General features: G+C 50.6%; 1 protein-coding gene across 1 annotated transcript in view; it reads left to right on the top strand.

The window, feature by feature from the left end:
• The window catches only part of EPAS1 (endothelial PAS domain protein 1), an 83,003-nt gene that overhangs the window by 28,090 nt on the left and 26,937 nt on the right, over positions 1–27,976 (top strand). The window contains exons 2-3 of the mRNA XM_059134563.1: positions 19,278–19,468; positions 27,672–27,823. Coding sequence (XP_058990546.1) covers positions 19,278–19,468; positions 27,672–27,823 — 343 coding nt within the window. The remainder of the gene's footprint in view (positions 1–19,277; positions 19,469–27,671; positions 27,824–27,976) is intronic.

Genomic DNA, 27,976 nt, shown 5'->3' with positions numbered 1-27,976 from the left:
ACAGAAGCTGTAGGCAGGCGCTCTGGCTTGTTTACCAAACCCCAGGATTCTTCAGCATGGAGCATGGCATTCATATTTAAAGCAGAATTGCAGCAAAACCACAGTTACATATTTAGCGTAGAGACAGGACAAAGTCTATAAAACTCCTTGTGGAAAGCATCAGTAGGGACTGAAACCATAAGGAGGCGGACACTGGTTTTCCAGATCTTCTTGGACAATCATTCCACTAGAACGCAGCGCCTGGCATAAAGCAACCATGTGGGAGAGCCCAGTGCTCTGCCTGCCCTCCATAGCTCTGGATGCATCATGGTGGTGTTCTCAGCCCTTCTTCTGGAGGGTGGCAAACAGAGGTGGCTCTACAGAGCCCTCCCGCCACCGCTTTGCCAGAGATCAGTGTTGCCTCATGCCTCCTGAGCCATACTTAATCGGAGATGGGGCCTCCTGCTCCCTGAGAGTTCCCCTTCTTAGGGTCTCCACGTCGTCTCTCCCCAGCAGCGTTGGAACTTGGGTTTTGAGGAGACTCAGCAACAGCCTCAAATTTCTCCTGCAGCCTGACTAACCTACAGCTCCTCAAGGTCGGTACGCAGATTGGGCCATGAGTGACCCTGGCCTCTGCAGGTCACAAGAGACTTCACAGTACTTAGCAGAGGCTACCATGTGACAAAAGAGCAGTGTAGACAGGAAGCGAGTTCACCTCGGCCAGGGAATGGGGGATCCCTCCTGGAAGGGGTGAGCTGGGGGCATGATTAGGTCCTGAAGGATGTGTGGAGGCTGGCCAGCAGATAAGATGGGGAGAGGCATCATGTAGTTGTATTCCCCCTACTTGTACCCCCATGCTTCCTCCTCACTAACCACCCATGAGGGGGCGGCAGGGCCAGTTAGATCTGCCGTTTTGTTCTGGGGCAGGGATATGAGTGGAAATGACAAATGTGCCTTTAAAATGAACTCCCGGGCCTCAACCAGTCGTGGAGAATTGCTGCTTATTCCCCAGGCAGTCAGTGATGGCCTGGCTTGGTAGGCCACTTTGTGACATCCTTGCTTCAGACGAGCAGACCACAAACCCTCACACAGCTTTCTGCCGAATTTCCTTCACCCAGAAATCTTAGTAATAACTGTCAGTACACTTAATTCATCGAGAATTCTCTGGGAAGGCGCAAGTATAGGTCATATTTGCCTTCAGAACACATGTCCACACCAGCACCCACAAAGGTAGGGAGTGCAGATGGGGTCACGGAGGTTTGGAAGAGGGAAAGGTACAGTGACCTAGCCTTATAACCTTGCAGAGAAAATCAGACATGACAAGTGCTCAGAGCTTGAGCCTGCTAAGCACCTTTCTTCTCTCCCAAATCTTACCCTTGGCTCCTCTGCACCCCCCTGCCCCCACTGTCCTTTCATTAAAAAAAGTTATCTTTCCCCAAATAAGCAAACTTATTTGATGGAATCAAACTTTGCAACCCCAAATGTATGAAATAAACATTATTCCTAATGAGGCTCTGGGAAAGTGCTCACCTTTGAACTTGGCCAAGGATTATGGAGGAAAGAAAAAAATCTTAAGAGCTTGATAGAGTGTTAGAGCTTCGTGGATTTTTTAAGTCAAGTCACATATTACATTTCTTTTCCTTAATAAGGGCAGCTCCAGAAATCCTTCCTGGATGGTTAGACCATGTCCAAAAGCGGAGACCTCTGGTTGGTCCCTAATGCTGATTTGGGAATCGTCATCTAGGTGCTAGGCAACTGGATGAGAGGTGCTGTTTCTAGAATGCTCCTACCTTCTGACTCAGCTCCTATTCTCTGGAGCCTTGCAGGGCGGGAAAGGAACATGTAGGCTAGCCTGCAGAACAGGAAGATTCTGAAGGGAAGCTGGAATCGAAAAGGCGTTGGGACTGGGGAGCCCTCCCTCTATGGCAAGTTTTTCTTTTCCCCCTAGAGATAGAAATAAAGAGAATAGTAACATTTTCATTAAAAAACAAAAAACAAAATGAAACAGCTTTCCTAAAGATTAAAGCACTACTGGCTGTCTGTATACCTTCTGCCTGCCTCCTATGGAATATTACACATTTTAATTTCTCTAGCAACACCCCCCCCCCCACCCCCAGGCAAGAAGTTTACTTATAGGCATCAAGAGGAATCCTATGCAGAATCCAGCTAAGAGTGTGTAACTGCTGACCATATTCAGGGTGAGGTCCCAGAACATTTGTGGTGCCCTGTGTTTGTTGAAATGCATAGAAGAAGCAGGACTATGTTCCTTGCTTCCATTTTCTTGAACCTGCTTGTTCAAGTTTGCATCTTAACACTTTTCGCCCATGAGAGTCAGACAAGCTCTGGGCTCCCCACTCCTTTGATGTGAACTGCACTGGGCACTCCACTCCCATTCCCATAAATCTGGGGCGAGATGCTTCATGGAATCCAGAAGTATGACCATTTCTGAGCGGTAACTGCTTCCAATCCCCTCACACAAAGCTGGGCACACACAGATGTTTAGTGCGCCGCCCTGAGCCAGCACGGGCCCACGTGTGGGCTGTCTCCTATCCAACACCTGTGGCAGCTTGTCTTTTCAAATAAGCCGTCCCGCAAAGAGCAGGTTCCCTGGTGGCCTTGGGGTTTGTCAGAGGTTCTCTGGAATTGGCAACTTAGCTGTGACCTCAGAAGTCCTGGCTCCGACAAGGCAAAGTCCTTGCACTAAAACAGGCTCCGTGCCCATGGAGATAATCACCTCTTGTAATATCCACACAATCATCTCATTGTCAAAGCACAAGGAATGCAAAAATAGAAGAAATGCCACAACAGGGTTACCCCTTAGTCCAGAACTAGCCCAGGATTCTGCTGCTGGCTGAGGGCACCTTGGGACACCTGGGGAGGGACGGTCCCAGCCCTTGTTCTGGATGCCAGTCCCACCTGGTAAGCCCTGTGTTCCTAAAACCTGAGCCAAGGGTCCCTTTATTAGACCTCCTAGTGCGTAATTCTGCTTCATCTTCTTGGGACCCCTTCACCACTTCTTTGTCGTGGCCAAGGCCTGTTGGTTCTCACAGTCTCACGTGGAAGCCCTCCACAAGGCCCCCTTTCTCCCTACAGAGTGGGGTATGGCACCCTCTGTGTTCTCCAGAGCTCTCGCTGCTGACTTCTGCAGTGAGAGGTTCAGGACCACCAGCTCACGGTGTGTGTTAGACACGGCTCTAAGCTGCGTGGGTGTGTTAGTCCATGAGAGCTCAAGGAGGTCAGGACTTCTACAGTCACTGTTTCCTGGGACACGAGGTTAGAAAAACCTGAGGAGCTCTTGCCTCACAGAGAGGGTGTCTGAGCCCCACAGCCCCGGCAGTCCATCTGGCCTTGTGCCCAGATTTGCTTGCCTGTGTCCCTCACTTGGCTGTCCAGCTTGTTGAGAGAGAGAGAGAGAAAGACCTGTCTTCCCTCCCGCATCCCCAGTGTGTGACTCAGGGTGGACACTCAGTAAATGTTCAGTTAGTGAGAGCTAAAGCTCCCCGGACATAAACCCCAGAGGGGATTTAAATTCCAAAGAGCCACACTTCTTACAAAAATGCTAAAATGCGAAGGAGCACTTGCCCTTTTAGCTAAGTCCTCTGCTTGCTTTAGAATCTTCTTCTAGGGGCTACAGGATTGTGAGGTGTGACCAGGTTGTGGGTATAAGACACATGAATTTATCACAATCTCTAAGGAAATCAGAAGTCACTCCAAGATAGCAAAGCTGCATCTGGCATTTAAAGAAAAGGGGGGGGGGGGCTGGGTGGCTCAGTGGGTTAAAGCCTCTGCCTTCGGCTCAGGTCATGATCCTAGAGTTCTGGGATCGAGCCCCACATCAGGCTCTCTGCTCAGTGGGGAGCCTGTTTCCTCCTCTCTCTGCCTGCCTTTCTGCCTACTTGTGATCTCTGTCAAATAAATAAATAAATAAAATCTTTAAATAAATAATAAAATAATTAGGGGAAATAAGGAAGCTGGAGAGAGAGGCCTTCTCTTCTGCGCACTGGCAGTCAGATTGGGGGTGTCCCAGGAGTGGCTACGAGCCACTTGTGAGAGCCACTGAGGTCACAAACCACCCTCTGCTCAGGTGTCCCCGTACTAGGGCTTATCTTCTAAAGCGTTTAATCGAACACTGTACTGCCTCTGAGGTTTCAGGGACTCTAGGGCTGTTTTTTTCCCTGGGCTTAAAGTCTTTCTCTGCTGCTGACTCATATGTTAATTAGCGCTTTCCACAAAGTAGAATTAACAGTGCTACAGCACCGGCCTGCCTGGGGTGTTAGACAATCATTTTATCTGCCTCTGGTGGAACAGAGTCTGCCGGACAGCTGCGGCCCAGCCAACAGGCCCTCCTTGTGCATTCAGGGCAATGGGCACCTGAAACCCAGAAACTAGCCTTGGCCATGGAAGAGGCTGCTGGGGGACCTCTGCTCCACCCAGGAAACAGAGGGTTAACTGCCCAGGCTTTTGCCCCAAAGTGTGGCCAAGAGTTTCAGTTCGCTGTCACCTGTCAGCGTTAATGGACAGAACTGGTGTTTCATGGAAAAAAATACCAGATTGTTTTCTCTTTGCTGGGCTGGATAATGAAGTAAAAATGACATTATCTCTAATAAAAGTGATCTGTGGAAATCACTGATAAAATATTAGGAGCAGAGATTTGCCATTAGCAGGTTAGCCAGATAAGGGGAGCAGCTGGATTCTGTTAACCCCCTTCTGGTCTGAGGCGTGTGTTGTTGAGGGGGTGGGATTGAGGCTTGGAGTCTAGATTTGGAAACACTGAAATTCAGGCTAATGGAGAGTGTTTATTCCAAAATGTGGGTCTTGAGTCCTCCTTACTGACCTTTAGGATTGTCGTTGGGTTTTTAACTTGTTTGGTGTTTATCTCTTAAGATTTTTGCCTTCAGAAACTTTTCTTTTGTGGGGGCAGGGGGATACCTGGCCCATTTTCCCACTTCCATGTTCCATCCCTGAAGGGCTGGAACCCTGACCAAACCTTGGCGTCTTCCTTGTTAGAAATCTGACTCTAAGAAGGGCATCTATCCATGTGGCATGAAGGCTTTGGGTGCTAGGTAGTGTTGGGCAGCGGTTGTTCTGTTGTGTCAAGGAGCTGGGATCAGAGGCAGAAACCCGGCTAAGTCTCCTCCGGTGGGGAGAAGAGGGGGCCGCCCCTGTCTAGGCTTGTATGCTGTCAGTGAAACTGGGTGGCATTTGGCTCACTGAACACTCCCTGTGGTGTGGACAGAGGCTCAGCCAGCACCTTCCATATGAAAACATCCCTAGGGTATGGGAACCTGTTTCCTGGGGTGGTGAGGCGCCAATGAACGTTAGGTAACCTAGTGAGGAAGACACCCCCTCTCCCTCCTCTTTATTAACCCACTTTCTACGGAGCAATGCCGACCGTATTAACCCACTTTCTACGGAGCAATGCCGACCGTATTAACCCACTTTCTACGGAGCAATGCCGACCGAGGCATTCTCACTCTACAGTCCTCATCCCGTAGCTGGCGGAATCTCAGCTACTTTGGCCTTCACTCCGGCTCGCCATGCTGTATCTGAAGGAGATGAAACTGTCATTTTGGGGGTAAGGTCCAGTGCCAGGCTCCGTGTACGTAAGAACTTGGACATTTGCCTCTGCCCTTGGAGAAGACCCGTACGATAAGGAACAATAAAGTGATGCTACCTTACAGTAAGTGGTATCGGTCAGTTCCCCAGGTGCTTAGGACAGGAGTGGGGGGATCCGTGTGGGCTGCATAGAGGGATCCGAAAACCTCGCTGGAAGTGGCGGTTCTGAAAGTATAGGGTTTGGAATATCGGAGAGGAAGGATCCCATTTCAGGTGGAAAAAGATAACTGGGTGGCAGAAAGGGGTGCTCAGTTATGGGGGACAGTCTGAAGCATGGTCTGGCTAGAGCAGGTAGGGTGCTGCTGGCTTTGGGGAATGAAGAGACCTTGAGGGGCACCTAGAGCTTGGGCTTCATCCTGAGGGCAGGAGGGAGCCACTCCCATTTTTAAATAGGGCAGTGACAGGCTAAAGTGGTCTGGGAGTGGCTTGGTGAGCTCTTCCTTTCCCTGAGGTCTGATCCGACTTGTATGCTTCTAGATCAAAGAGCAAGGAGAAGCTGCTAGAAGATGGGGTCTAAAGTCTTTGAAAATAAAACAGCACGGGAGCCTGAGGCGGTGTGTGTTTTTGGTGAAGTTTATGTTTCGTCCCAGGGGATGGAGTTTATGAATTACTGTTCAGCGAGAATGCCAAGGCTTCAGCCTGTGGTGGCCCATGAGTTGCTGCCGTATTTAGAGCTCCTCATAAGGGGGCTCATGTCCCCCTGGCATAACTGGCAAGAAAGACGGGTTCCCATACTTCCTGTCCAGTGTGGCAGAAGCACAGCCAGCAGGGGAGGGATCCGGGCTGGGTTCTGCACTGCCCATGACCTGGCTCTTGGGACACTACCGGGGCAGCGGGCTAGGCACTTCTCCCATCATCTGACTTTATTTACCAGTCCTTGTGTTGTTGAAAGCCCTCCTCCCTGCTTGGCCCCTTGTGGATACTCAACAGTGTTCGTGGCATGAATGCATCCCCACCACTCTGACTTTCCAGCCTTGTACCCTGCTCCAGCCTGTCTCCTGACCCCTGGCCACCACCACCCCCTGCCAGTTCCCCAGCAGCATCCTTGTCCTTGTCATTCCTCATGCCCGCACTCCATACCTGAGCCTCCTCCACAGCCCGCCTCCAGCACCCAGCACTGTTCAGCCCTATCGACTTTCTCCTGAACACTCGCATTGTAGCGCTTGACCCTGCCCCTCCCGCAAGCTCCCCGAGGCCTGTTGTTCCAGGCTTCCTGCTACTGTTCCCAGCCCGAGCACACCAAGAGGGGTTCATGGATACTTGTTGAATGAGTGGAGAGGAAAGGCTGTTGCTGGGGAGAAGAACAACCCCACTTCCCAAATTGCTCAACATCATCCTTTGAGAGCATGGTAGTAACTTGGAGAAGACTTTGGCGTTTCCCGTGGCTTTGGATGACTTCTCTGCACAGGAATGGAATGTAGCTTCCACACTGTGCATGAATATCTCCCTTCTAGCCATAGTATGACTAGGGCAGGCAGAATGGGAAGAAAGCAAGGCCTGGCACTTGGCCATGAATCAGATCCCACAGCTCTAGACAGGCGGCCATGTAACTGACTGAAAATCAGAGGAAGCCCAGAACAGAAAGGGTCTCTGAGCTTTTCTTTGGGTTCCTCTCTCTCTCTCTCCTTTTCTTTTTCCTTTGCCTTTGCTTGCTTTCTTTTTTTAAGTAGGGGGGAAAGAAGGGGTTATAAGATGGGGCGGGTGGGAAGGGGGGAGAAAAAGTCTGTCCCCCAACTCCCCCCTCCCTTGCTGTTTTGAAATACTATAAACACCAGGCACCAGAAGTTCTGGCATCATACTGGGATTAGTAAGACAGATCCTGGGGTATTTCACATTAGCATATGGTCAAGCATCAATCCTGATTCAAAGACGAGCTAGTGTTTTCTGCGTTGAAATTAAGGTGTCTGAAATAGAGGAGAGACCTGACCCTTAAGATCCTACTCTGTTCAAGAGAAGAAGAGTTCCCAGTGACGACCATCTCCTCCAGTTAGGGCTTTTTAAATGCTTCCACCCAGATGTGTGACGACACTGCCAGGGGAATTTCTGCCCCCTCCTTCCTGAAGCTGCCCAGCCCTGGCCCCGGGGGCGGCCCGGTTCCGTGTTCTCATGACACAGGAATTATTTTTGGCATCGCACATATTTTCTCTAACGTTCTTGCCTGCCCCCTCCCCTTGGTTGCCTTTTGGGGAGGAGTTTTTTGGGCAACGCCGTGCAAACCGGGGGTTAACTCGGCTCAGCATGGTGAAGAGGGGGAGTGGGAGAGAGGACTGCCGCTTTTGCCTCCTCTGTGGCCCCTCTCCCCCAGCTCATGAAAGAGCCTGCTTTGAGTAGGCTCTGTGCTCACCATTCATCCCCTTTGCCGCCAGCCGAGGGGATATCTAGAGGTGACGCGGGGGGCTGTACCTCGGGGACGGCATCTTAATGACTCCACTTGGCGGGCGTTAGAACAGCCCCATTCAGAGCTAGTTCACTCCCTGTGCAGTTGGCTCTCTCAGCCCCTGTCCATAGATGTTCTCTTGTTCACGCTGCATGAGGAAATGGAGGTTTCCAAGTGGGAAGCAGCCTTCCCGGTGCTTTAACTCTTCACTGAAGGGAAGAGGAGCTGCCCCAAATCTCAGCAGGCTCAGCTGCAGCTCCTGGGAGAGGGAGGGCCCCAGGGCTGGGGATGGAGGCCAGGGCCACTGGGATCACTTTTGCTTTCGGCCTCAAGAGGGAAGGGAGAGAGGAGTAAAGGGCACGCTTGAATTGTCCTTACAATCAGTTAGCAAATATTTACCCCGTTTGTCTGCCCTGGGCCAACGTCCCATGAAGGATGCACAGAAGTCCATGTTGTGTCTGTGCCCCCCTCTTCCCGCAAGAGCACCAAGGCACTTATGGCCCAGTTAGAGCAGCAGGACATTGGCTTAGAAAAGCCAGCAAGACAGGGAGGCCTTTAATGAGAGCCAGTGAGTAATGTGGGCAGGAAGTGAGGGTGGCTGGGAAAGCATCTGCGGGTAGCAGGGCTTGGACTGGCTGCGAGGGAAGGAGTTTTAAGAAATGAAAGGGGATGAGAGGATGTAGGTAGGGGAGGGCCCAGAAGGAGACAGGGACATCCAAGTGGGCTAAGTGAAATCATAGGAAATATGAAAAGAGGGGAAGACTTTCTGGCAGAAGAGAAGATCTGGCTTGTTAGACTTTAGGTGGCTTTGGCTAAGGATGCCATCAGGGTAGCACTGACCCTGTCAGTGATGACATCTCCATCATGCCGCTGGGTGTGGCCACTGACGAGTGGCATCAGCACCATCCGGGAGGTTACTGGAAATGCAGATCCTCAGGCCCCAGCCTACACCTCCTGAGTCAGAAACTAGAATCTGTTCCTTGGGTGATCTGTGTGCAAAGTCAAGTTTGAGAAGTGCTGGTCTCTTCAGCTCTAGTTCAGACCCGATTTCATTCAAGTAGTTGGACACACACACACACATCTTTGAGTGTCTCTCTGTGCTGTGGCTCTTCCTGGATGAAAATCTTTTATTCTGACTGAGAATTGCATTAGAATTCCTACGAAAGACCTGGAACAGCGAGAGACTTGGAGGAATTCACGGAACAGGAATGATTGAAGTGGTCTTTCTCCAGTGTCTCCCATTTGCATCACTTGGTGGTATTTACACCTCGGTGGACCCCAACGGAACAGATGAGGACTCCCTTCCCGCGGGAGTATGTGGTCTAGTTGGAAAGACAAATGCTCTGCAAGTGAAATAAGTAGAGAATAAAGAGGAGGGCTGGCTCATGCCGCGTGACCTCGCTGAAGCTGGAGGTGCGGAAGTGAGCCCTTCCTGGAGGAAAGGGGCCATGAGGCGTCGTGAGGGATGGGGATCCCTTAGCCAGGCCTAGGGGATGAAGGGCACGTGCTTCAGGTGGGACATGGGACATGGAAGACCAAGGGGCTTTAGAGGCCGGCAGGGAGTGGGGTAAGCGGCTCCCTCCTCCCTCCAGAGAACGTGCATGCTTCATGCTGGTGAATCTGTTCTGCATCTCATCTCGGGCACTTTTTTCTTGGTCCGGCTGCTGTGCTGTCTGTTCCGTTTTCTTAACGGAACGCAGTGGTATAGGATCAGGGCTGCTGCGCAGGCAGAGTGGCTTGAACCACACCTTCGCTCGCGCTGTTGGAGGCCTGTGGGCTTCTGGGGAAGAAGGCTGCGGGTGGGTAGGAGCCTAGGGAAAAGCCCAGTGTGGGGAAAGAGCCCCAGACCCAGGGAAGTGGTGGCGAGGACAAGAGCAGGAGAACTAGAAGTGCAGCAGTTGCTTTGCAGTGTAAGAAATAAAGAATCATTGTGTTGTATGCCTGAAACAGGTCAATTGTACCTCAATAAAAATTTTTAATAAGAAAAAAATTGGTCTAGTGAGAATGGAACACTACCTTGGCATCTGCGGACTTTGCTGGTAAAGGAAGAACTTTTTTTTTCTTTTTCTTTTCTTTCTTTCTTTTCCTTTTTTTTTTTTTTTTTTTTTTTTTTTTAAAAAAAAGACAGACATCTCCAAGCAAAGAAAATCTATCCTACTGAGCCTGATTTGTCAATGGAGGAGCTGACCTAGAGCAGGAGGGTGACCAGGATGTCCCCTTTGCTGCTTCCCAGAGCAAGAATTCATCCTATTAAGTATTCCTGGAAGGCTTCACCCCCAACACACCCAGCTCAGCTAAACCTTTGAACCTACAAGAGGAATCTGCTCGAGGCATTTCCCAGAAGGCTGCCGTGCCATCAAGGGCATAGGACTTAGGGTCAAATGGCACGTTTGAGAGCTGGGTCCATCCCTGGGTGATGCCGGGCGTGCCACTTGACATCCTGGGGATCCGCTTCCTTCTGGGCAGAGTACCTACTTTACAGGATCATTTCAGGATGAAATCGGTGGCTGGGTGATGAGAGTCCTGAAGCACGTGTGGCCCCTTCCTCGCTATGGCAGCAGGATGTCAGCTTGCTGAGGCCAGTTAGTCTCTTGGCTGGAGTCTGCACGGTGGAGGGCGTCGGGCAGGAGCAGGTATCGGAGGCCAGAGAGAGCAGTGGAGGGCCAGGCAGGGGCCCCTTGCAGCTGCTGGCTTTCCCTCCTTCCCTCAATGCCATGAGCCTGCCCTATGCATCACTGGATGTGGTGAGATCAGAGGAGATGGAAAGACACTTTACTTTCTTTCAGTGGGAGAAGAGTCCTGCTCACCAACAAGGGTGGCCATCTTTGCAAACCTGGAGTTTCCAATTCCACTGCCTCTCTTCCGGTGTGTTAGCCTGGATATGGCACGAGGGAAAGAGGAAGCCTAGGAGAGCCTGGGTCACTGGGCAGGGAAGGAGGGAAAGCTGCTGAGAAGGTGTGCACATCCTGCTTTCCTTCCCTGCCCACCCTCTACCCACCCCCCACCCCGTACCTCCCTCTGCAGCCCTGCTCTGTAGGGGTGGTCGTCAGTCCTGATCCTAGAAATGCTGATGTTGTTCAATCCCCAGCTTTCAAGAGACAGTCACCAGGAGGCAGCAGTGGGGACCTGGCAGCCAGCAGCTCGTGTGTCCTCTTTTATCATAAAAACTAAGTTAGAGAACGACACCTGGCACACAGGGACCGCAGTGTCGTTTATAACACGTAGAGACGAGACACTGTGAGTGAACGAGTGCATGCTGCATGGTAACATGCCCACAGTAGGGAGGGGCTGGCTGTCGTGGAAACTTGAAAGAACTCTTTAAAATGTGATAAAATATTAAGAAGCCATAAATCTCATGAAATCTCAATTTGTTTTATTTCTATCTTTCTGTACTTTTAAAATTGCCTACGCTAAATGTGTATTACCCTTATCTTCACCAAAGCGTTTTTTAAAAAGGAAACGATTTGAGATAAGCAGGGTTATAGGAGGGTAATGAATAACGAAGGTCTGTTTGCAACTGTGTGACAGGTCTGGTGCTGGCTGGCAATGGGTTCCCCGTTCGTGTGTCCTTGAGAAAGTCAGAGCTCCGGCTTTTTGTCCCAGGTCCACACATTCCCACTGTGTTTCTGGGCTTCAGTTTTCATCATCTCTAAAATGGGGATGATGGTACCTGCTCTTTTCCTCTCCTGCTTGGTGAGATTTACAGATCAGCTTCTAAAGTGCTATATCAGCTATAGTGATTGGTCCAGACACAAAGTGGTATTACTCCCAACACGTTGAACAAAGAAAATCCTGCTAAAGCTTGGGCTCTGTAGGGCTAAGCACAGCACCACTTCACCATGGTCACTCCTATATACTCGCCTGGCTTTTCCTGGCTGGGCTGGGGACTGCACCTGTCCTCAGATTATATAAGGAGTAGGGCATCTGGAGCCCCACGTGGGCTGTACCTGTGGGGCTGCTTGGTAATTGAGTGCTGCTCTTCTTGGAGGCTGCCGGCAGCCCAGAAGCCGACTAGATAAGCATCTCCAGTGGGCCCCAGACATTGCTGTCAGCTCTGAATGCAGTCCAGGCCCGCTTTCCAGGACCACAGACTGCCTGTGTGGGTCAGGGAGGCAGGGGCTCAGCCCCAGCATAGGGGAGTTTGGGGGTTGAGGTATGAGACACTTTCCAGGATTCCTCCTTCAGGGAAGGGAGGAGTGGAGACATCCCCTCCTGTCTTAGCTTCCCCAACCCTCACTCCTCCTTTGTATCCTCTTTTTTAGGCCTTCTGACGTACTAGTCTGTAGTATGTCTCACCTCCCAGTGGGGCTTGGTCTCCTTCAGAGCAGGGCCCATGCCCCTCACCAGTGGTGTGTGTGTGTTGAAGTGGATGGATGCTTCCTTTCCCCTCAGGGCTGTGCATCTGATCTGCCCAGTTCCTCCTGAATTTCTTCTATTTTGATTGGTTGACATTTGATGCCTTTATTCCCCTCTATAATAGATTCATACGCTAATCACCCTGCCTCGGGACAAACGTCAGATTTCACCCAGAAAGTGGGCCACGAGAGTATCCTCCGGTTCTGCCCATTTTTGCCTCTCCTTTGCAATTGCCTGTAGAGCCAAAGACCATTCTTTGGAACACCTTCAATTGTGGCTAGGCCTTATCTCTGAGGGCACATTTCATGCTTTCAAACAACCAACATCCATTCTCAGCCGAGTCTGGTGACTAAAGGAGGTGGGCAGGCCTTGATAATATTGTTTAGGGTTGAAAATAAAGTGTGTTCTATGAAGTGTTATGGCTGATTTTCTTGTGTGGTTCTGAAATTAGTTCTAAAAGGCCTCCCAAAATACTTAGAGCAGTTTCAGAAACAGACCCGGTGTCAGTCCTCTGTAGACCTGTGATGGCAGGCCTGGAAGCCGGCGGTGCAGGAAGCCCTCCGGGTGATTCGGCTGGAGGCCAAAGTTGAGAATCAGGGCTCTGCAGAAGAGGACCAGTACCGCCGCGGAGTTTAACTGAGGATCAGATGAGGCGGTCCAGGAAATGCACCTCTCCCCAGTGCTCCGTAAATACTAGTTTCCTTTTCCTTCCATCGAAAACAAAAACCAGAAAACAAAGCTTTTGATTTTAAGCTGCCTGCTTGGCCGTCGAGGTTCCCAGCCCTGGGTGCCCACAGGCCTCCCATGGCAAGCTTTAAGGTCCCCCCCCCCCCCAGTGCCCCGGCTGCACCCCAGCCCTATTACATCAGACTCTGGGGGGAAGGGCACGACCCAGGCATCCGTCTTTAGGGCTCCTCTGGTGACTCAAGTGAGCAGCCAGGATTGAGACGCACCCACGTTGCCTCTGCTCTGATGCCATCCAGGCAGCTTTCAGCCCCTGGGTGTGGGGGCCCAGTCATTCCCCCTGATCTCTGGGACCTAAAGCTGGTGTGCTCCTCCCTTTGGGCGGCCTTTGTGCAGCGGCCACATAGCCTCACGGAAGAGTCATGAGACCCCCTCCCAGTGGCATTTGACCTTCATTTCCTCTACTCACACCCTCCTAAGAATTGGCACCAGCTTAGAATTGCACAGACTGCTAGCTTAATTAGCTTCAGTCTCCCTCCCTATCTGTTGAATTCCTTTCTCCTTGTAGGCCAGCTAACCTTAGAGGGTTAACAGGCCTAGTGTTATGGTACTCTGGTCCTGCTCCTGCTGAAAGTCAGGGGAGAATAGCTAAAGAAGGAACCAGCCCCACTGGTGCAGCTAGAGACATCCTGGGGGACCCCCATAACGAGCCGTGCTCACCTGAAAGTTGGCAACCAGGATCATCTTGACCAAGAGGTGATAATGATTCAGTTATCAACTTAAGCCAAGCCTGGAGCCCAGACACAGAAGTTAAGGAGTCCTGTGTAGGGTAACAAAGCTCTGGACACAGAGATCTTTCCTGGCTGAGTTGTGGCATATACACACTGGAGCTTGAGGTCAGTTTTGTTTTCTCTTCCAAGTAGCTGCCTGGTCCTTAAGTGGTTGCTTCCCTTAGGATCAGATGTTATAGAGTGTGAGTTTCCATCTTGGGGAGGGCAGGTATAAACTTGTAGATATTAGCATGTAAAAGAACAGGACAGAAATGTGCTCACCTGTACAATGGAGAAGAACATTCCTACCAGATGGACCTGCAGCCTTGAGGGAATCCCCTCTAGCGTACCCCCCGCCCACACCCCAGCCCCCCAGTGATGAGGGCTGCATCCCTCAGGCCCACAACACTGACCCCTTCTTCCTCCCGGACCCCATGCAAACTCAGAGTGCCTCAGTCCTGCTGCAGAGATTCCAAGCTGAGTGGTGCTCACTTAAGGGCAGAGAATCTTTATGTCACTGTGTCCTTTTCAAATCTTAACCTCCCTTTCTCCCATGGTGTCTGTGAGCACCCAGTTTGTGGGCAGGTGTCTGACAGAGCACACAGCATATCAGAGGCGCACAGTCAACAGCAGTTTCCTTGCTGCCAGTGGGAAAATCTTTGATCTTGGACCCAGAAGAATTCAGCTGGAGACAATGTCTCTTATCAAGTTACTGGATCTCTCTAAATCTCGGCCTCTTCATCTATTAAGTGGGGATACTAGTTCCTATCCCTCGGGGCTGTTATGAGAAGCAAATGAGATAGCACACACGCAGGGGAGAAAGTGGATTCTGACCCTCAAGCGATGGAAGGGTGGTGTCCCTTCTGGGATCAGCTGAAATCCTGTCTCCCTGTGTAGCTTTCCGTGACCTTGCTCCTACTGACTCGTTTCTTATCTTAACCATGTGCGCTGTTTATTGTCCATGCTTAATTCCGTGGTTAATGGAGGTGTTTCAGGTTGTTGGCTCCCCAACCAGACTGTCTACTCCTCATAAGCGGGGGGCAGCATATCTGCCATGCTGTTGCACGGGGCCCAACATGGAGTTGGATAAATGCTTCTGGGTCTGCAAGGAGGATACCGTTAGCCAGAGCCCCATTTATGCTGTGTGTCCCATACAACAAATACTGTGCACCCGGGACCGCCCTGTGGTTGCAGGAGAGCCACCTAGAAAGTCAGGAGTAGCCACTTTATAGAATCAGCAATTTAGAGTAAGAAACAAATTTGAGTCTTTTCTGATGATTTCGAAAACTTATGATAAACCATGCTTTTATGAGAAACCAGAGTGGAGCATAACAAATAGCATGGAGGACATGGGGAAATAGAGAGGAGAAGGGAGTTGGGGGAAATTGGAAGGGGAGCTGAACCATGAGAGACTATGGACTCTGAAAAACAATCTGAGGGGTTTGAAGGGGTGGAGGGTGGGAGGTCGGGGTACCAGGTGGTAGGTATTAGAGAGGGCACGGATTGCATGGAGCACTGGGTGTGGTGCAAAAATAATGAATACTGTTATGCTGAAAATAAATAAAAAAATAAATTAAAAACAAAAAAACCAGAGAATTCTAAAGTGCCATGTCTAGAATTGCCCGCCCCTACCCCACCCCCCCAAATGCTGGTCTATTGCAGGCAGTTCTAGGACCTATCTAGGGAGAGAAAATAAAGTGCAAGTATTTTTGGAAATGAAGCCTCATTGACCTGAGAAGCTTCAGCAATCTAACACAAACTCGTCATGATCAGCCCGACCCTCAGGGATGCCTCTAGCCCTGGGACAACATTGATTTGGCGATGAAGAGCAGCTGTTCGAGTAAAACTCTGAATGTGACTGACACTCAGATTTGCCAGATGTCACGACAGTTTTCCTCAGTGGAGAGCTTCCGAGTCCTTCTAGCCCTTGTACACTCATCTCCTTTGATCCTGACAAATAAGACATGAGTCTCTCCCATTTTACACACAAGGATTTCAGGGCACAGAGAATGTATTCTCTCGCCCACATCGGATGGCTAGCTCGTCCTGTGGCCAGCACATGAAAACACCAGTCCTCCTGACTTCCAGCCTCCTTTCCTACTTGCGAAGAGGCCCGATCTGTGGTAAACTGCCGGAGGAAGCTGTGTGTGCATCAGTTAGGAAGGTCTTACTGTCACCCTTGGTGTTAGTGTTCAGTGTTGCTAAATAAATGAGAGCAGTGTTAGACATTTTTTTTCTTCCAGGAGTCCACGTAAGATATCAGATATCTTCGGGCTGTGTCAAGGTAACTGGATAATCCAATTAAAGTCCTGTTAGCCCCCGAGTGCAGCTATAAAAACAAGGTAGCTAAAATGGAGCTCATGGCTTTTGAAGTTAAGAGGCTGTGTGAGATTCTCAGTCTTTCTTTTTCTAAATGATGAGATGTTGTGGTTTCTTTATTTCTTGCTAACACCTCTGTCTCCTGGGGTTAAGCAGTGGAAAGAATATTATTGGCCTAGGAAGAGATGCATTCTAGCCCTCACGTAGTCACTGATTAGCTGGATTGTCCTGGGTGAGTAACTTAGCCTGGTCTGGCCTCAGTTTGCAGATCTGTGAAATGCGGGCAAGAGCAATGCCGGTCTTGCCCATCTTACACGCAGGCTGTGAAGGTGGAATTAGACATGGAGCACCCATGTGTCTCAGAACCTCTTGGTGTCTGCCCACTGACCACGTGCTCTCCAAGGCAAGCAGGCATTGACTAGGCATTGACTTTGTGACCTTGGGCAAGTCAGACATCTCATCTGAGCCTCTGTTTCCACATGTGCGAACTGTGCCCTCCACACCTACCATATTATCATTAGGATTATAATGTCATATATGTAAGGTCCTTGGTGCAGTGTTGAGGCACAAAAGTAGGTGGGAATAAACTTCTCCATGGTCGAGGAAACATGGTAGGTGCCAAGTCTCGAATGCCATTGCCAGACAGAGCATTGACTGCAGCCTGCCTTTCCCCTGACCCGGCTCTTCCTCTCTGCCTTGTCTGTCCTTGCACTCCAAGTGAGGGGCAACAGCAAAGGGGAACTGTACCTGCAGACATTGGCATTCATGTCGCAGCCTCTGCTGGTGATCCTTTTTGCCCAGGATAGCTTTACCTAGGTGCTCTAATAACTGGTCAGGTGCTGATGATGCTTTTGTTGGGGAGCATAGTTGGTGCTAGTGAAGGGAATCCAGCATCTGGAAGACGCTGGCTCTCCCTTACCTGCTCTCCAGACAGACAGGAATGAAGTGTACATTTTGGTGTCCCGTCCCCTCCCAGCCTCCTTCCCTGTGCCCTGACATCTGCGAGCTAGAACAGCTGCTTGTGCTCCAAGGTCAGAGGTCAGGATTCCAATACAAATGGGAGGGACTCCTGTACAAACTACTGTTACAACTAGGAGGCTCCGAGAGAGTGCAGATGGTGGAGTACTGGCCGGTACAGGGCGAGGGTTCCGAGAATGGATGTGGGGAGAGCAGAGGAGACAGAAGTTTGGGAAAGGAAACAGCAAGGGGAGAGGGGACAGGAAAAAAACGATTTCACTCATTTCACAATTTTTCTAAAGGGTCTCCCTGCCCATCAACAGTCTTCCCACAATCTGAGTGTATGGTGTGTAATCCATCCAGGGAGCTGGAGGGCCCATTAAAAAAAAAAAAAAAAATGAAGCATGTTGTAAAGTGAAACAGTCCCTCTGCCCCAAATCTTGAGGGTTTTGAGAAGCATGTCAACATTCTGTGAATCCCCAAGTACTAATCTTCCAGCCAAATATTAGGCTGCAAAACCAAACGGAAGGAGAAGCCACGACTAACTTTGGAAATCTCAGAAGGGCGGACTGAGGCAGCAAGCTGGAGCTGGTCAGGGGCGGCCTTGAGAACTGCATTGGACAGTTTATTGAAAAATACATAAAAAAAAATTTATTAAACAAGAAATACAGGTTATTTATAGAAACATAAGAAAATACAGACAACTACTAGAAAAAAATAATAATAACCCCCCCTCGCATTACTGATGGATAAAAAGTCTCATTCTGGGACCCACTGGCCTGGCGCAAAGCCACTTCCCCACTTACGTGCCCAAGGGCTGCAGGTGAATCACCTCTCCTCTGTGCCTCTGTTTCCTCATCTGTGAATCAGAGATAACCATCATACTGCTTCTAAGGACAGGTGTGAGAATATAGGAAGCTAATGCAGTGGTGCTTAAAACAGCTCCTGAAATACAGTAAACACTATATATGAATGGCTGTAAGAATAATGGTTATTTTCCTTTTACGCTATCTCTAGACCTTTTCTTATATAATCGATAAGATGTATTATGTAGAATACTTATGTTTCTATGAAAATAGGTTATACCATACTCTTTAGTAAAATCATTTTTACTTGTGATCATTTTTTTTCATGGACAGATTTGTTATTAATATTAGCTAACATTCCTAGCGTAAAGTTGGGATATACCTATGTAAAGATTTTAAATAAATTATATCCAATCCTCACAATAATTTTGTTATTATATATATTATAAGTACTATTATGACCATTACACAGATGAGAAAAAACAGAGTCTGAGCAGTTCACGTAGCTGACGTGTACAGAGCCAAAATGAGTGGAGAAGTTACAATTTCAATCCAGGCAGGCTGGCTTTTGAACCTGCTTGTGTTAGGACTTAACGACATAGGCTTTGTGAGAAGATTTAGAAGAATTTCTTTAGAGTTTCCTGCAAGAGGCAGGTTTGGGTGTGTGTCATCTTTCCTTCTGTACTGCAAAGAGGAGGAAAGCAACCGTGAGACAGGCTGCTGACCTATGCTGGCAGGAGGAGAGAGAAAACGTGTTTGCACTCACTCCTTTTTAACCCTCGCCAGCTGTGCTATGTGGGACAACAGACTGACAGATGTCTGCTCACTGTTTCTTCTTGGGCTTGGGCTCTAATGGCCTTTCCAGTTTTCACTGTGGCGATCACTCTCTGATACCAAATGGGACCTAAGGTCCAGTCCTGGGCTTCCCGTTTCCTAAGTGCATTTTATCCAGAAAGAGGACCTGGAAGCAGTTTTTCAGCTCGTTCTCCAGGGCCTCTGATACAGCCTCCTGGGCCTCTGATACAGCCTCCTGGGCCAGTGGCCACAGCCTCCTCACACTTCCCTCACCATCCCGGGGTCCTCGCTCCAGTCCTCCAGTAACCCAGGGCCAAGTCGCAGGCATTGCCAGCTGATGAGTCGGCAAGTCCGTGTTCCAAGCCCCTGCACACAAAGCCCGGGTCCGGGCAACACGGGTGCAAGAGGAGGGAGGCAGTTCAGAGCACAAACACACGCGAAGGCAGGGCTGCTGACTGAGAGCAGAGGCTGCGTGTGCTGGACCACAGGTGGGGGCCGCATCAGCTCTGCAGGAGGGTCTGGCTGCACCACGGTCTGGGGTCCCGGGGATGTCTTGACCTGGCGTGTGAGAGGATGACAGTGACATTTCAGGAACTGACCCTTCCCCTCTGCATTCAGGAGTAGCTCGGAGAGGAGAAAGGAGAAGTCCCGAGATGCCGCCAGGTGCCGGCGGAGCAAAGAGACAGAAGTCTTCTATGAACTGGCCCACGAGCTGCCCCTGCCGCACAGTGTGAGCTCCCACCTGGACAAAGCCTCCATCATGCGCCTGGCCATCAGTTTCCTGCGCACCCACAAGCTCCTGTCCTCAGGTGAGCCCGACAGTCACCACCCACTGGTGCCGGTGACAGTGACTACCTGACCAGCGCGCGCTTGCCGGCGGGAGGCTCCCTCATGCTGCGGGCATGGGGAATGCCCTGGGAAGGGCTCTGTGGAGCCTCCATCCACGTGGAGGCCACCACTGGAGCTTCGTTCCCTCATTCTGAACCCCTCCTTGCTGGCAGTGATCTTTATAATAAATAGGGCCATGGGGTGCAGAGCAGGGACGGGACCAAGGGAGTGGATAGGCACCCAGAAGCTGAGGAGGGCAATCGGGGCTGGACAGGAGGCCCTTCCACCAGTTTCCTCCTTGACCAGCCGCCTCCAGGCCCACACTCCACTGCGGAGCATGCCTTCAGGAAGCACCTGTCATCTTCCAGCTACCTTCTCCAGAAAGGCAGCAGTGTGCCCCTGCGCCCTTTCCCCTCTTACTAGCCGGTGTGCTTGACAAAGCACGTGATGTCTCTGCTCTCGGTTTCCTCGCCTGCAAAAAGGGGTTAAAAGCACTTACCGCACGGGGCATCTGTGAGAAGGAGAGGAGGCCAGGTCTGCGCCGCCCCTGCCCCGGCCACATTCCCTCACACTGCGGAGTCCTGGGTGGGGAACAGCCTCCCCACAGAACCTGCTAAAAATTCCGACCCTCCCTGGTATCACAGTGACTCTCAAGTTCACAAAACTTTTCTTTTTTTTTTTTTTTTTTTTTTTTTTTTTTCCTATTTTTTTTCCCCCTCAGAGTTCACAGTCTTCAAAAAACCATTTCCTGTTAGTCCTGACCAGAAAGAAGCAGCCTGGGGAGTTTTCCAGTTTCAGATCGTATGTGACAGTCCCATCGGGTCTGTCGGTTTCATAAGGAAACTAGGCGGCAGGGAGCGCCTCTTCCACGTGGCAGGTGGCCGTGTCCCAGCCGGGGAGCCCGAGGGAGGCAGGCAGGCAGGGAAGATTCTTTTGTGGTTGGTTTTGCTTTTCCTGAGTGAGCCTGATGCCTTGGAGCTGGTCGGCTCTGCCATCCTGTTATGAAGTGGCTATTCTGGGAAAGAAACCCAGAGCAGAGGGACTCCAGTGTGAGGTGGGGAGGCCAGACCAGCGTGTGCTATTCTGGGTCCTGGAGCACAGGAAGGATATGGGGAAAGAAAGACCCACTGAGCTCCAAGGGTCGGAGGGCTAACTCTGTACTGCCCATGTAAAGAGTCTCAGAACTGAGCAGACCGGAGGGGGAGAACCAAGGGCAAAGACACGCTCTATAAATTCTTTCAGAGAAACAATGCCAGAGAATGGCAGGTTTGTCACAGATGCGACTGAAGTAGGGAACAGTGGCCTGGAGGCACCATCAGAGGGCACATGTGTACCTCTCTCTTTAAAGAGGCTTCTCTTTCTGGACAGGTGAGGGCAGTGTCTGGTAGGGTGAGAATCCTCTTTGCATAAACAAAGAGCCTGCAGTGGAGGAATTAAGGACTAGACAGAGACCCTTTCCCCACACTCAGAAACATCTCTTCAACTTCCCTGTTACGATACTTGCAATTCTCTTTAGACAGGAATGCCTTTGGGTAAATCATTGCCTCCTTCCAGCCCAAGCCCCATATCCCCACCGACAGAGACCCCAAAAGGAGTAATTTGTGCATCTGGGAGCACCTCTGTGATTGAACTTGGACTTTTGGAACATTGGAGAAAGAGGACAAGTGAGGTAGAAGTAGGTGAAGGTTGCTCAAAGTCACACACTTAGCACGCGGTGAGTCTGCACCTGGAATGCAAGTTCTTTCAAATCTGCATCTATGGGAAAGACAGTTGTGGGAGGGCAGGAGCATCCCGCAGACCTGGTCAGGCAAAGATGTTGATGAGGGCTCGGTGTGGAGGGCAGAGGAGGGTTCTTCCTTGGTAAGAGGACCAAAGTGGAGCAGAGGCATCTGGGGGCCAGCCCGGATCAGTGAAGTGCAGATATGGTCCTCACACGTAGAGTGAGCTGTCTGCATCCTTTCTCTTGGTTTCCAAGCTCTCCCCCACATAATCATCCTTCTCAGTGGTTCCTAGGTTGGCTTGGAGATGGCTGCAGATCAGAGGCTGGGTCCCCAGAGCATGTCTGCCTGCCTTGTGCTGGCGTGAGCCCCCCACGTGCCAGCCCTACCCCAAGAGATAGGACCACAGAGAGATAGCACACACCCCTGCTCAGGTGCTATTGTAAGTCATGGGCACCAACTGCTGGCCCTCTGGCCGGGCTTGGCCCCAAACTGACCAGAGCCTCAGCATGTCCGCCCTGGTCCTCTCTGTCCTGAGGAGGAAAATGACGGAAAAGGATAAGAAGGGTCTACAATTGTCCCTCTGGTCCTGGTGCCCTTGAGGGAGCCACTCTCATAAAACACACATCATCTAGGGCAGGAGGAGGACACGGATGGCTTTTCAACACCCCCTTTCTCTGCCTTCTCTTCCGGTCGTGCTGCACATTCTTTAGACCAAGTGTGGAGATCATTTTCAAGAATTGTATGTGAGCTCGGGTCTTTATTTATTTATTTTTCTTAAATCACATTTTGCTTTTTCAAAATAAGCAATCCAGTGGAAAGGAGTACAGGATGTATGGGCAGATAGACCCCCCTGGGGACTCAGCCGCAGGGCCTTCTTTACAAGCTTGTGAGAATCTCTTCACTGCCTCCCCGCTTTCCTTTCTCATCCGCACACGAGTGATCCCAGTCCTTCCCCTGAAGTGCTATTTGAGGATGGAGAGAAGTGGCGGGAAAAGTCCTTATCCTCTTGCCTGCCACATCTGAGGCTCTCTGTAAGTGACAGCTTAGAAATAGAGGTTGTGATGAATAAGCAGATTGATTTATACTAAGTATAGGCTTCTGGAGAAATGATGTCAGCGGGAACCCAGTGGAAACCCACACTTGCGCTGTCCTCTTACCCACCGTCAGCCGGGCCTATCGAAATGCGGAGTGGCCAAGTTTTTCCAAGTCAAAACAAACCACAGATTCCTCACGGAAGCATTTCTAACAAAGGTGAGCACCAGGGTTGGCTCACTGTAAAATAGGAAATAGTTGGTTGCATACCTCAGAGTTCAAAAGGCTAAAAAAGACCAGGTTTTGCTTTAGAAAAGTTTCTTCTTTACTTAGTAACACGCTGCCCTTTGATTTTCACAGTAGGCTGTTCTGTGTGGGAATGTGGGAGAGGAAATCTCAGCGCTGAGAAATCCAAGCTGGGAGTCGGGGCGGCCGACTGAGATTCGTATCACAGGAAGCAAACTGAAACAATGGCTTTATGATATTAGCTTCCACGTTGGGCAGAGAACAGAACACACTCTGACGGGAACACATCGGTGGAAATACCGCTTGATTGTCTTAAATCCTCTTTCAAGATGAGCCCCACAAGCCACGACCAGATGAGGATCACTTCTGCATTCAGAGGGCCTGAGACAGCAGGAAATACACAAAATGCGTTTTTCATGATAAAATTGATTTTTGGCTTCCTCACACTCAGATATGGGGAAATCAAATGATTTTTACATGATTGCCAGAGGTCCTCGTGTAGCAAGTTTTCGAAAGAAAAATGTCAGCTTTATTACTGATGCATTAGCATGAAGGAATCAATCCATTCATGCTTTGCCCCAGTCACCTTCCAAATCATGGCCTTTTCCGGTGCTATTTGGAGAGGGGCTGAGAGGCAGAGTCATGCCAGGATGTTAACAGCTGAAAGCAGCTAATGACAGTCTCTTCCAGAGATACTGACCCTGTTCAGATCACTCCCTTAATATGAACCAAAAACGTCTGGTCAGTCAGCAGGTGTCTGCTGACCCCAGCCCTGTGCTACATCTTATAAAGGAAGGGTACACAGAGAGGTTAAGATAGGATAAGAAGTTACATAAAGAACAAAGGAATGAATCTCTAATGGTGGGACTTTCCAGGCCCTTGGGGAGGCCAGAACCAGCAGGTAGAACACAGTGCCTTCTGCCAAAGATGGGAGGGTCTCCCCAGCCTACTACCGGGTAATGGTAGTGGGGGGTCTGCAGGGAAAGCTGGAGTGAGGAGTCAGTTTCAAAAAGAAAGCCTCTGTGATGATAACTAAGTGGCGACTGAACCAGGAGGATCAGATCAACACGGTTTTAAGAACATCAGAGAACTTGTTAGGGAGGAGACAAAGAGGAAGGCCGGTCTGCCGGAATAAAGACCGATCCGGACCGATCCAGGGCCTTCACACAGTCTGGTCTCTGAGACCTGGTCCGGAGTGTTCTCCCCTGCTGCCCCGCTGGCCTGCCCGCTCACCCCAGACGCCCGGCTCCTGCTGCCCGTGGGGTCCCGCCCCGCATGGGTGGTGCCGCCTGAAGGAAATGAGTACTGCTCCGGAAAAAGTGCTCCGAAACCCCAGCCCGCGCATATCCTGGCTGTGGGGAGTCGTCATCAAAGCCTGTTTACTGGGGCTATTGTTAGCATTAAAGAATCTTGTTGTGCTCCCCAGGCTGAGCATGCTTGGTCATAGCACAGCGCCTCTGATTCCGACGGCCCGCCCCTCTTCTGGGGGGCCGGACCCTGACGGGTCCTGGGAAGCAAGTAACTGAGACCTAGAGCCCACAGCGATTTGGAGACCCCTGGAGGCTTCTCGGGCATCTGCTGTGGGCCCTTCTTTATTTAGCACCACAGGTTTCTTCTGGATTGTTGTGTAAGCTTATGGTGGTCTAACCTTGTCTTCCGCACTGGTCTATGGATTCCTTGAGCGAAAAGATGGCTTTTATACCCTTCCGTATCCCTGATTCTCCCTAGGACGGGGCTGAGCACATAGGGACACTTGTTGACAGATGGCCCGACTGATGTCCTGCTTTGTGCCCTGCGCAGGGCAGACACGTCGTCGGGGTATGGCGACAGCATAGTAAATAAGTGAGCTTTCTAGGTGCCTGACACGGAGCTGGAGACTAATGAAGAACTAATGCTCCCAGAAAGAGCAGGAGAGGAGCAGAGGGGGATAGGCATGCACCCCTGGCCACTAGGGTGAGGATCTGCCTCCGGCCCTGCCGTTTCCACCCTCGGCTCCAAGCTGACTGCGAGCTGGCCAGGAAGCTTCAGTATCCCCAGGACGAAAAGCAGGTGCTGTGGGAGCAAAGAGTTCCATAGAGGAAAGAGGCCAGGTTGTCCCAGGGGTCCCTCGGGGCCGGCCCTCTGGCTTCCTGGACCTCTAGCCATTGTGACTTCAGTTCCAAGATGTTCTGTTTCCATTCGTGGTCCCTGAGCACCCCTCTCCCTTCCTCCCAGAGGCCAGCTGGCCAGCTGCTCTTGCCAATTCGCCACCTCCTGGAAGCAAGTGTACTGGGCATGGATGGAAACCAGTTTGGCTGGGTTAGAACAGTTAAAAACAGGAAATTTTAAGCAGAACTATTTTCTCTGGGCCTAGTTAACCCAAACAGGGTTGTCTCGGGATTATACCAAATTTTGAGGTCAGTGTTGCCACTGACATCAAAGAAATTGAAGAGAAAAAAAAATCTCAACAGGGCAGAACTCACGGGGTTGGCCCTTGCTGTCTAGAGAAGGTGGTCACCTATCTGGTGTGATTTGATGGTTCTGGAAACCTCTGCTCACCCATCCCCAAAGTAGGTCACCATCTACCAAAACAGTTGGATTTTCTCAGCATTGAGAGTCACTCGTAGGAGCTTGAGTTACGGCAGTGATTCTTAGTCTGTGGTCCTAGCAGCGTCCTCATCACCTGAGAACTTGTTAGAAAAGCAGATTCTCAGCCCGCATCTGAGACCTACTGAATCAGGGACTCTGGGCAAGAGCTCATCCCAGGCCAGCTTCTTGAATGTGTGACCTGTGCAGTCCCACAGGGCTCCACACTCAGAAGAGCCCTGGACATGGTTAAATTTTTAACAAGAGGCCCCACATTTCCCCGCTGGGCCCATGAGTTATGCAGTAGCCCCAGACCCCAAAATCCTTGCTTTAGCGAGCCCTGCAGGGGATGCTGGTACACGCTCAACCGTGAAAGCACTGAGTTACATTACCTACATCCTAAAACCCCTATTTAAATATGGCCGTTAGCTGAAGCACCAATATTGGCAGCGGCCACACTGCCACCAGAACTTGGGCTCGTCAAAAGTTCTGCTGACTAGTTAGTTGGCAGAAACCCTGAGCAGGGATCAAGTGTGGGGATGTGTGTGGCATAAGGCCATCCCCAGATGGTCTCCCTTCCCAGAAGCTAGCGAGGGTGTGAAGAGGAAAGAATTTCCCTCCTTTGTTCTACCATTTTAGCAAAATGGAAAGGAAGTCACCAGGATACTACTCTCTGTAGCCCAACTCTTGGCTCTAAAGGCAAGCCCATCCCTGGATGGGCCCGCTCTGTTCCTCTGTGACCCTGGCACATTTGCTGATCCCATGTCCTGAAGGTGGCTGGTCCCCAGTGGTGCCACTGAAGACCTTTGGTAGAGACCTCTCCTAATTTGGATTTGTTCTTCATGAGGAATAACAGCATATAGCCCAGAGCTTAAATTTAGGGGCTCAAGGGAAAAGAGAACCAAATAAACCCGGTGCCCTCGCAGAGAGGCCCTTGGACCTCATTTCACCGTATCCATGCATTTTTTTTTTCCCAAGTGGCCCAGAAATCTAATTGTATTTTACATTCCTTAGAATAGTCTTAGGTTGGAAGATGCCTTTTAGTTAAGTAAATACTAACTTTTATAACAGACAAATTACTCTCTGTTTCCCTTATTCTATAAGTTAAATGAGGTCTGCTTGGCATGATGTTTGTACTGGAGGAATGCAAATTTTTTAATAAAAGTATGTTTGGAGTTAAGTAATGTGGTGGTGACAACAGCCAAGGGCCTGGGGCCTGAGCACTTTGTTTGGGACAAGAGCTGAGTCTACATTTGATCTGCTCTGGGGCAGCTGGCAGAAGTGTACTTGAGAGACTAGGGCTACTCACAGTGGTCGGTTGGGGGGTGGGTTCCCCAGGTGGTCCCCAGCAAATGCTTCTCCAGCCTGCCATGAGCACAGTGGCCCCCTCATGTGGTTCTTGCCCCTCTAGTCTTTACTGTCTCTCTGCAAACCATCCGCATGCCTTTGCCAGGCGATTCTCCGGAAAGCAGTGCTCTGAGATGCTGCTGCTCTGGAACGCCATACCCACCTCAACAGCCTGGTTACCGAGTCTGGGGAATGGAGCTCCCCTTTGGCCAGATAGGGGGTCTCCTGAGTCCCTGGGGAGGGAGGTTGCTCCAGGCTCTAGCACCTCCATGTCTGCCTGGTGTCTGCCCAGCCCAACCTGGCCCAGAAAGTTCTTTGGCTTCACAGAGTGAGTGCCTGTGATTTATGAGCCTCTTCAAATGCCCTTTTGTGGAACAGGTGTCTCTGGCCACATCAAAGAGACCCCCTCTTCCTCTGAGCTCATGAGCACTTACTGTCTCCCCTCCTCTTCTGTTACCAGCAGCTCTGCTCCCGAGTCTCAAACTTAGATTTGGGGCTCTGTGTGCTGCACATCCCCTGTCTAGGCTCTCAGCACCTTTAGGGCAGCAACGGTGTCCTAGAGGGAGCAGAGGGGAAGAAAACCCACCATGACTGGTAGTGTTTGCGGCATTATAAATACTTATTTAATCCTTATGACTCAAAAAGTTGGAAATTATTATTTCCACTGGGCTGTTGAGGAAACTGGTGTTCAAAGAGGTCAGTGGCCAAAGGCGTAGCCAATTAAGAGGAATAGAACCTTGTCTGTTTGACTCCAAAGCCCATTAATGGTTAGGAGTGTATCTGCTGGATTCAGCTGCCGGAGCCCGCGAACCAGAGTCTTTACAGCCTCAGGCAAAGGACCGTCTGCGTGTCTCTAAGCCTCGTCTATGAGACGAGACAAAGAATAGCACCTACCTCACAGGCACCACAGAGATCATATACTGGCTTCAGGGCTGTACCTGATGTGCAGTCGTTGCTCAGTGTGTGTGAGAGGTGAAGGCTACGCTTCCTCGTACTACTGTGACTGCCGTCACATCCATGACCTCTAGTCCCAGCAGTATGCTGCCACGACAGCCTCACTGCCTGCACAGCCCCTTCAGGGTATCCTCTGTGTCGTGGCGCTTATCAGGTATCCGCCGCTTGGGCAGGCGCCAGACACTTAGACTGCCAGTGTGCATTTCCGGAAAAGTCCACGTAATGCTTTTGACGTGTCTCTGGCAGAGGGTCTTCTGCCAGTCACATCTGTCTTAGTCCCACATTCCTGTAAGCCATCTGACCCCCCTTCTCTTTCCAGTTTGTTCTGAAAGTGAGTCTGAGCCTGAAGCTAACCAACAGATGGACAACTTGTACCTGAAAGCCCTGGAGGGTTTCATTGCCGTCGTGACCCAAGATGGCGACATGATCTTTCTGTCGGAAAACATCAGCAAGTTCATGGGACTCACACAGGTGACTTCCTCCTCTGGCTCTTTCAGAAAGGGAAAATGTTTCCATTTGGGGTAAACATGAGTAGAGGGTTCTGGTCACATTCCTCCTGACCTCTCCCTGCCTGGGCCCACCCTGTTTCTCTCTGACCTCAAGCTACAAGCCTCAGGAATGCAG

Source organism: Mustela lutreola, chromosome 9 (assembly GCF_030435805.1).
Source record: "Mustela lutreola isolate mMusLut2 chromosome 9, mMusLut2.pri, whole genome shotgun sequence".
NCBI lineage: Eukaryota > Metazoa > Chordata > Mammalia > Carnivora > Mustelidae > Mustela > Mustela lutreola.
Note: the sequence above shows the minus strand (reverse complement) of the source record. Positions and strands in the feature narration are given on the sequence as shown.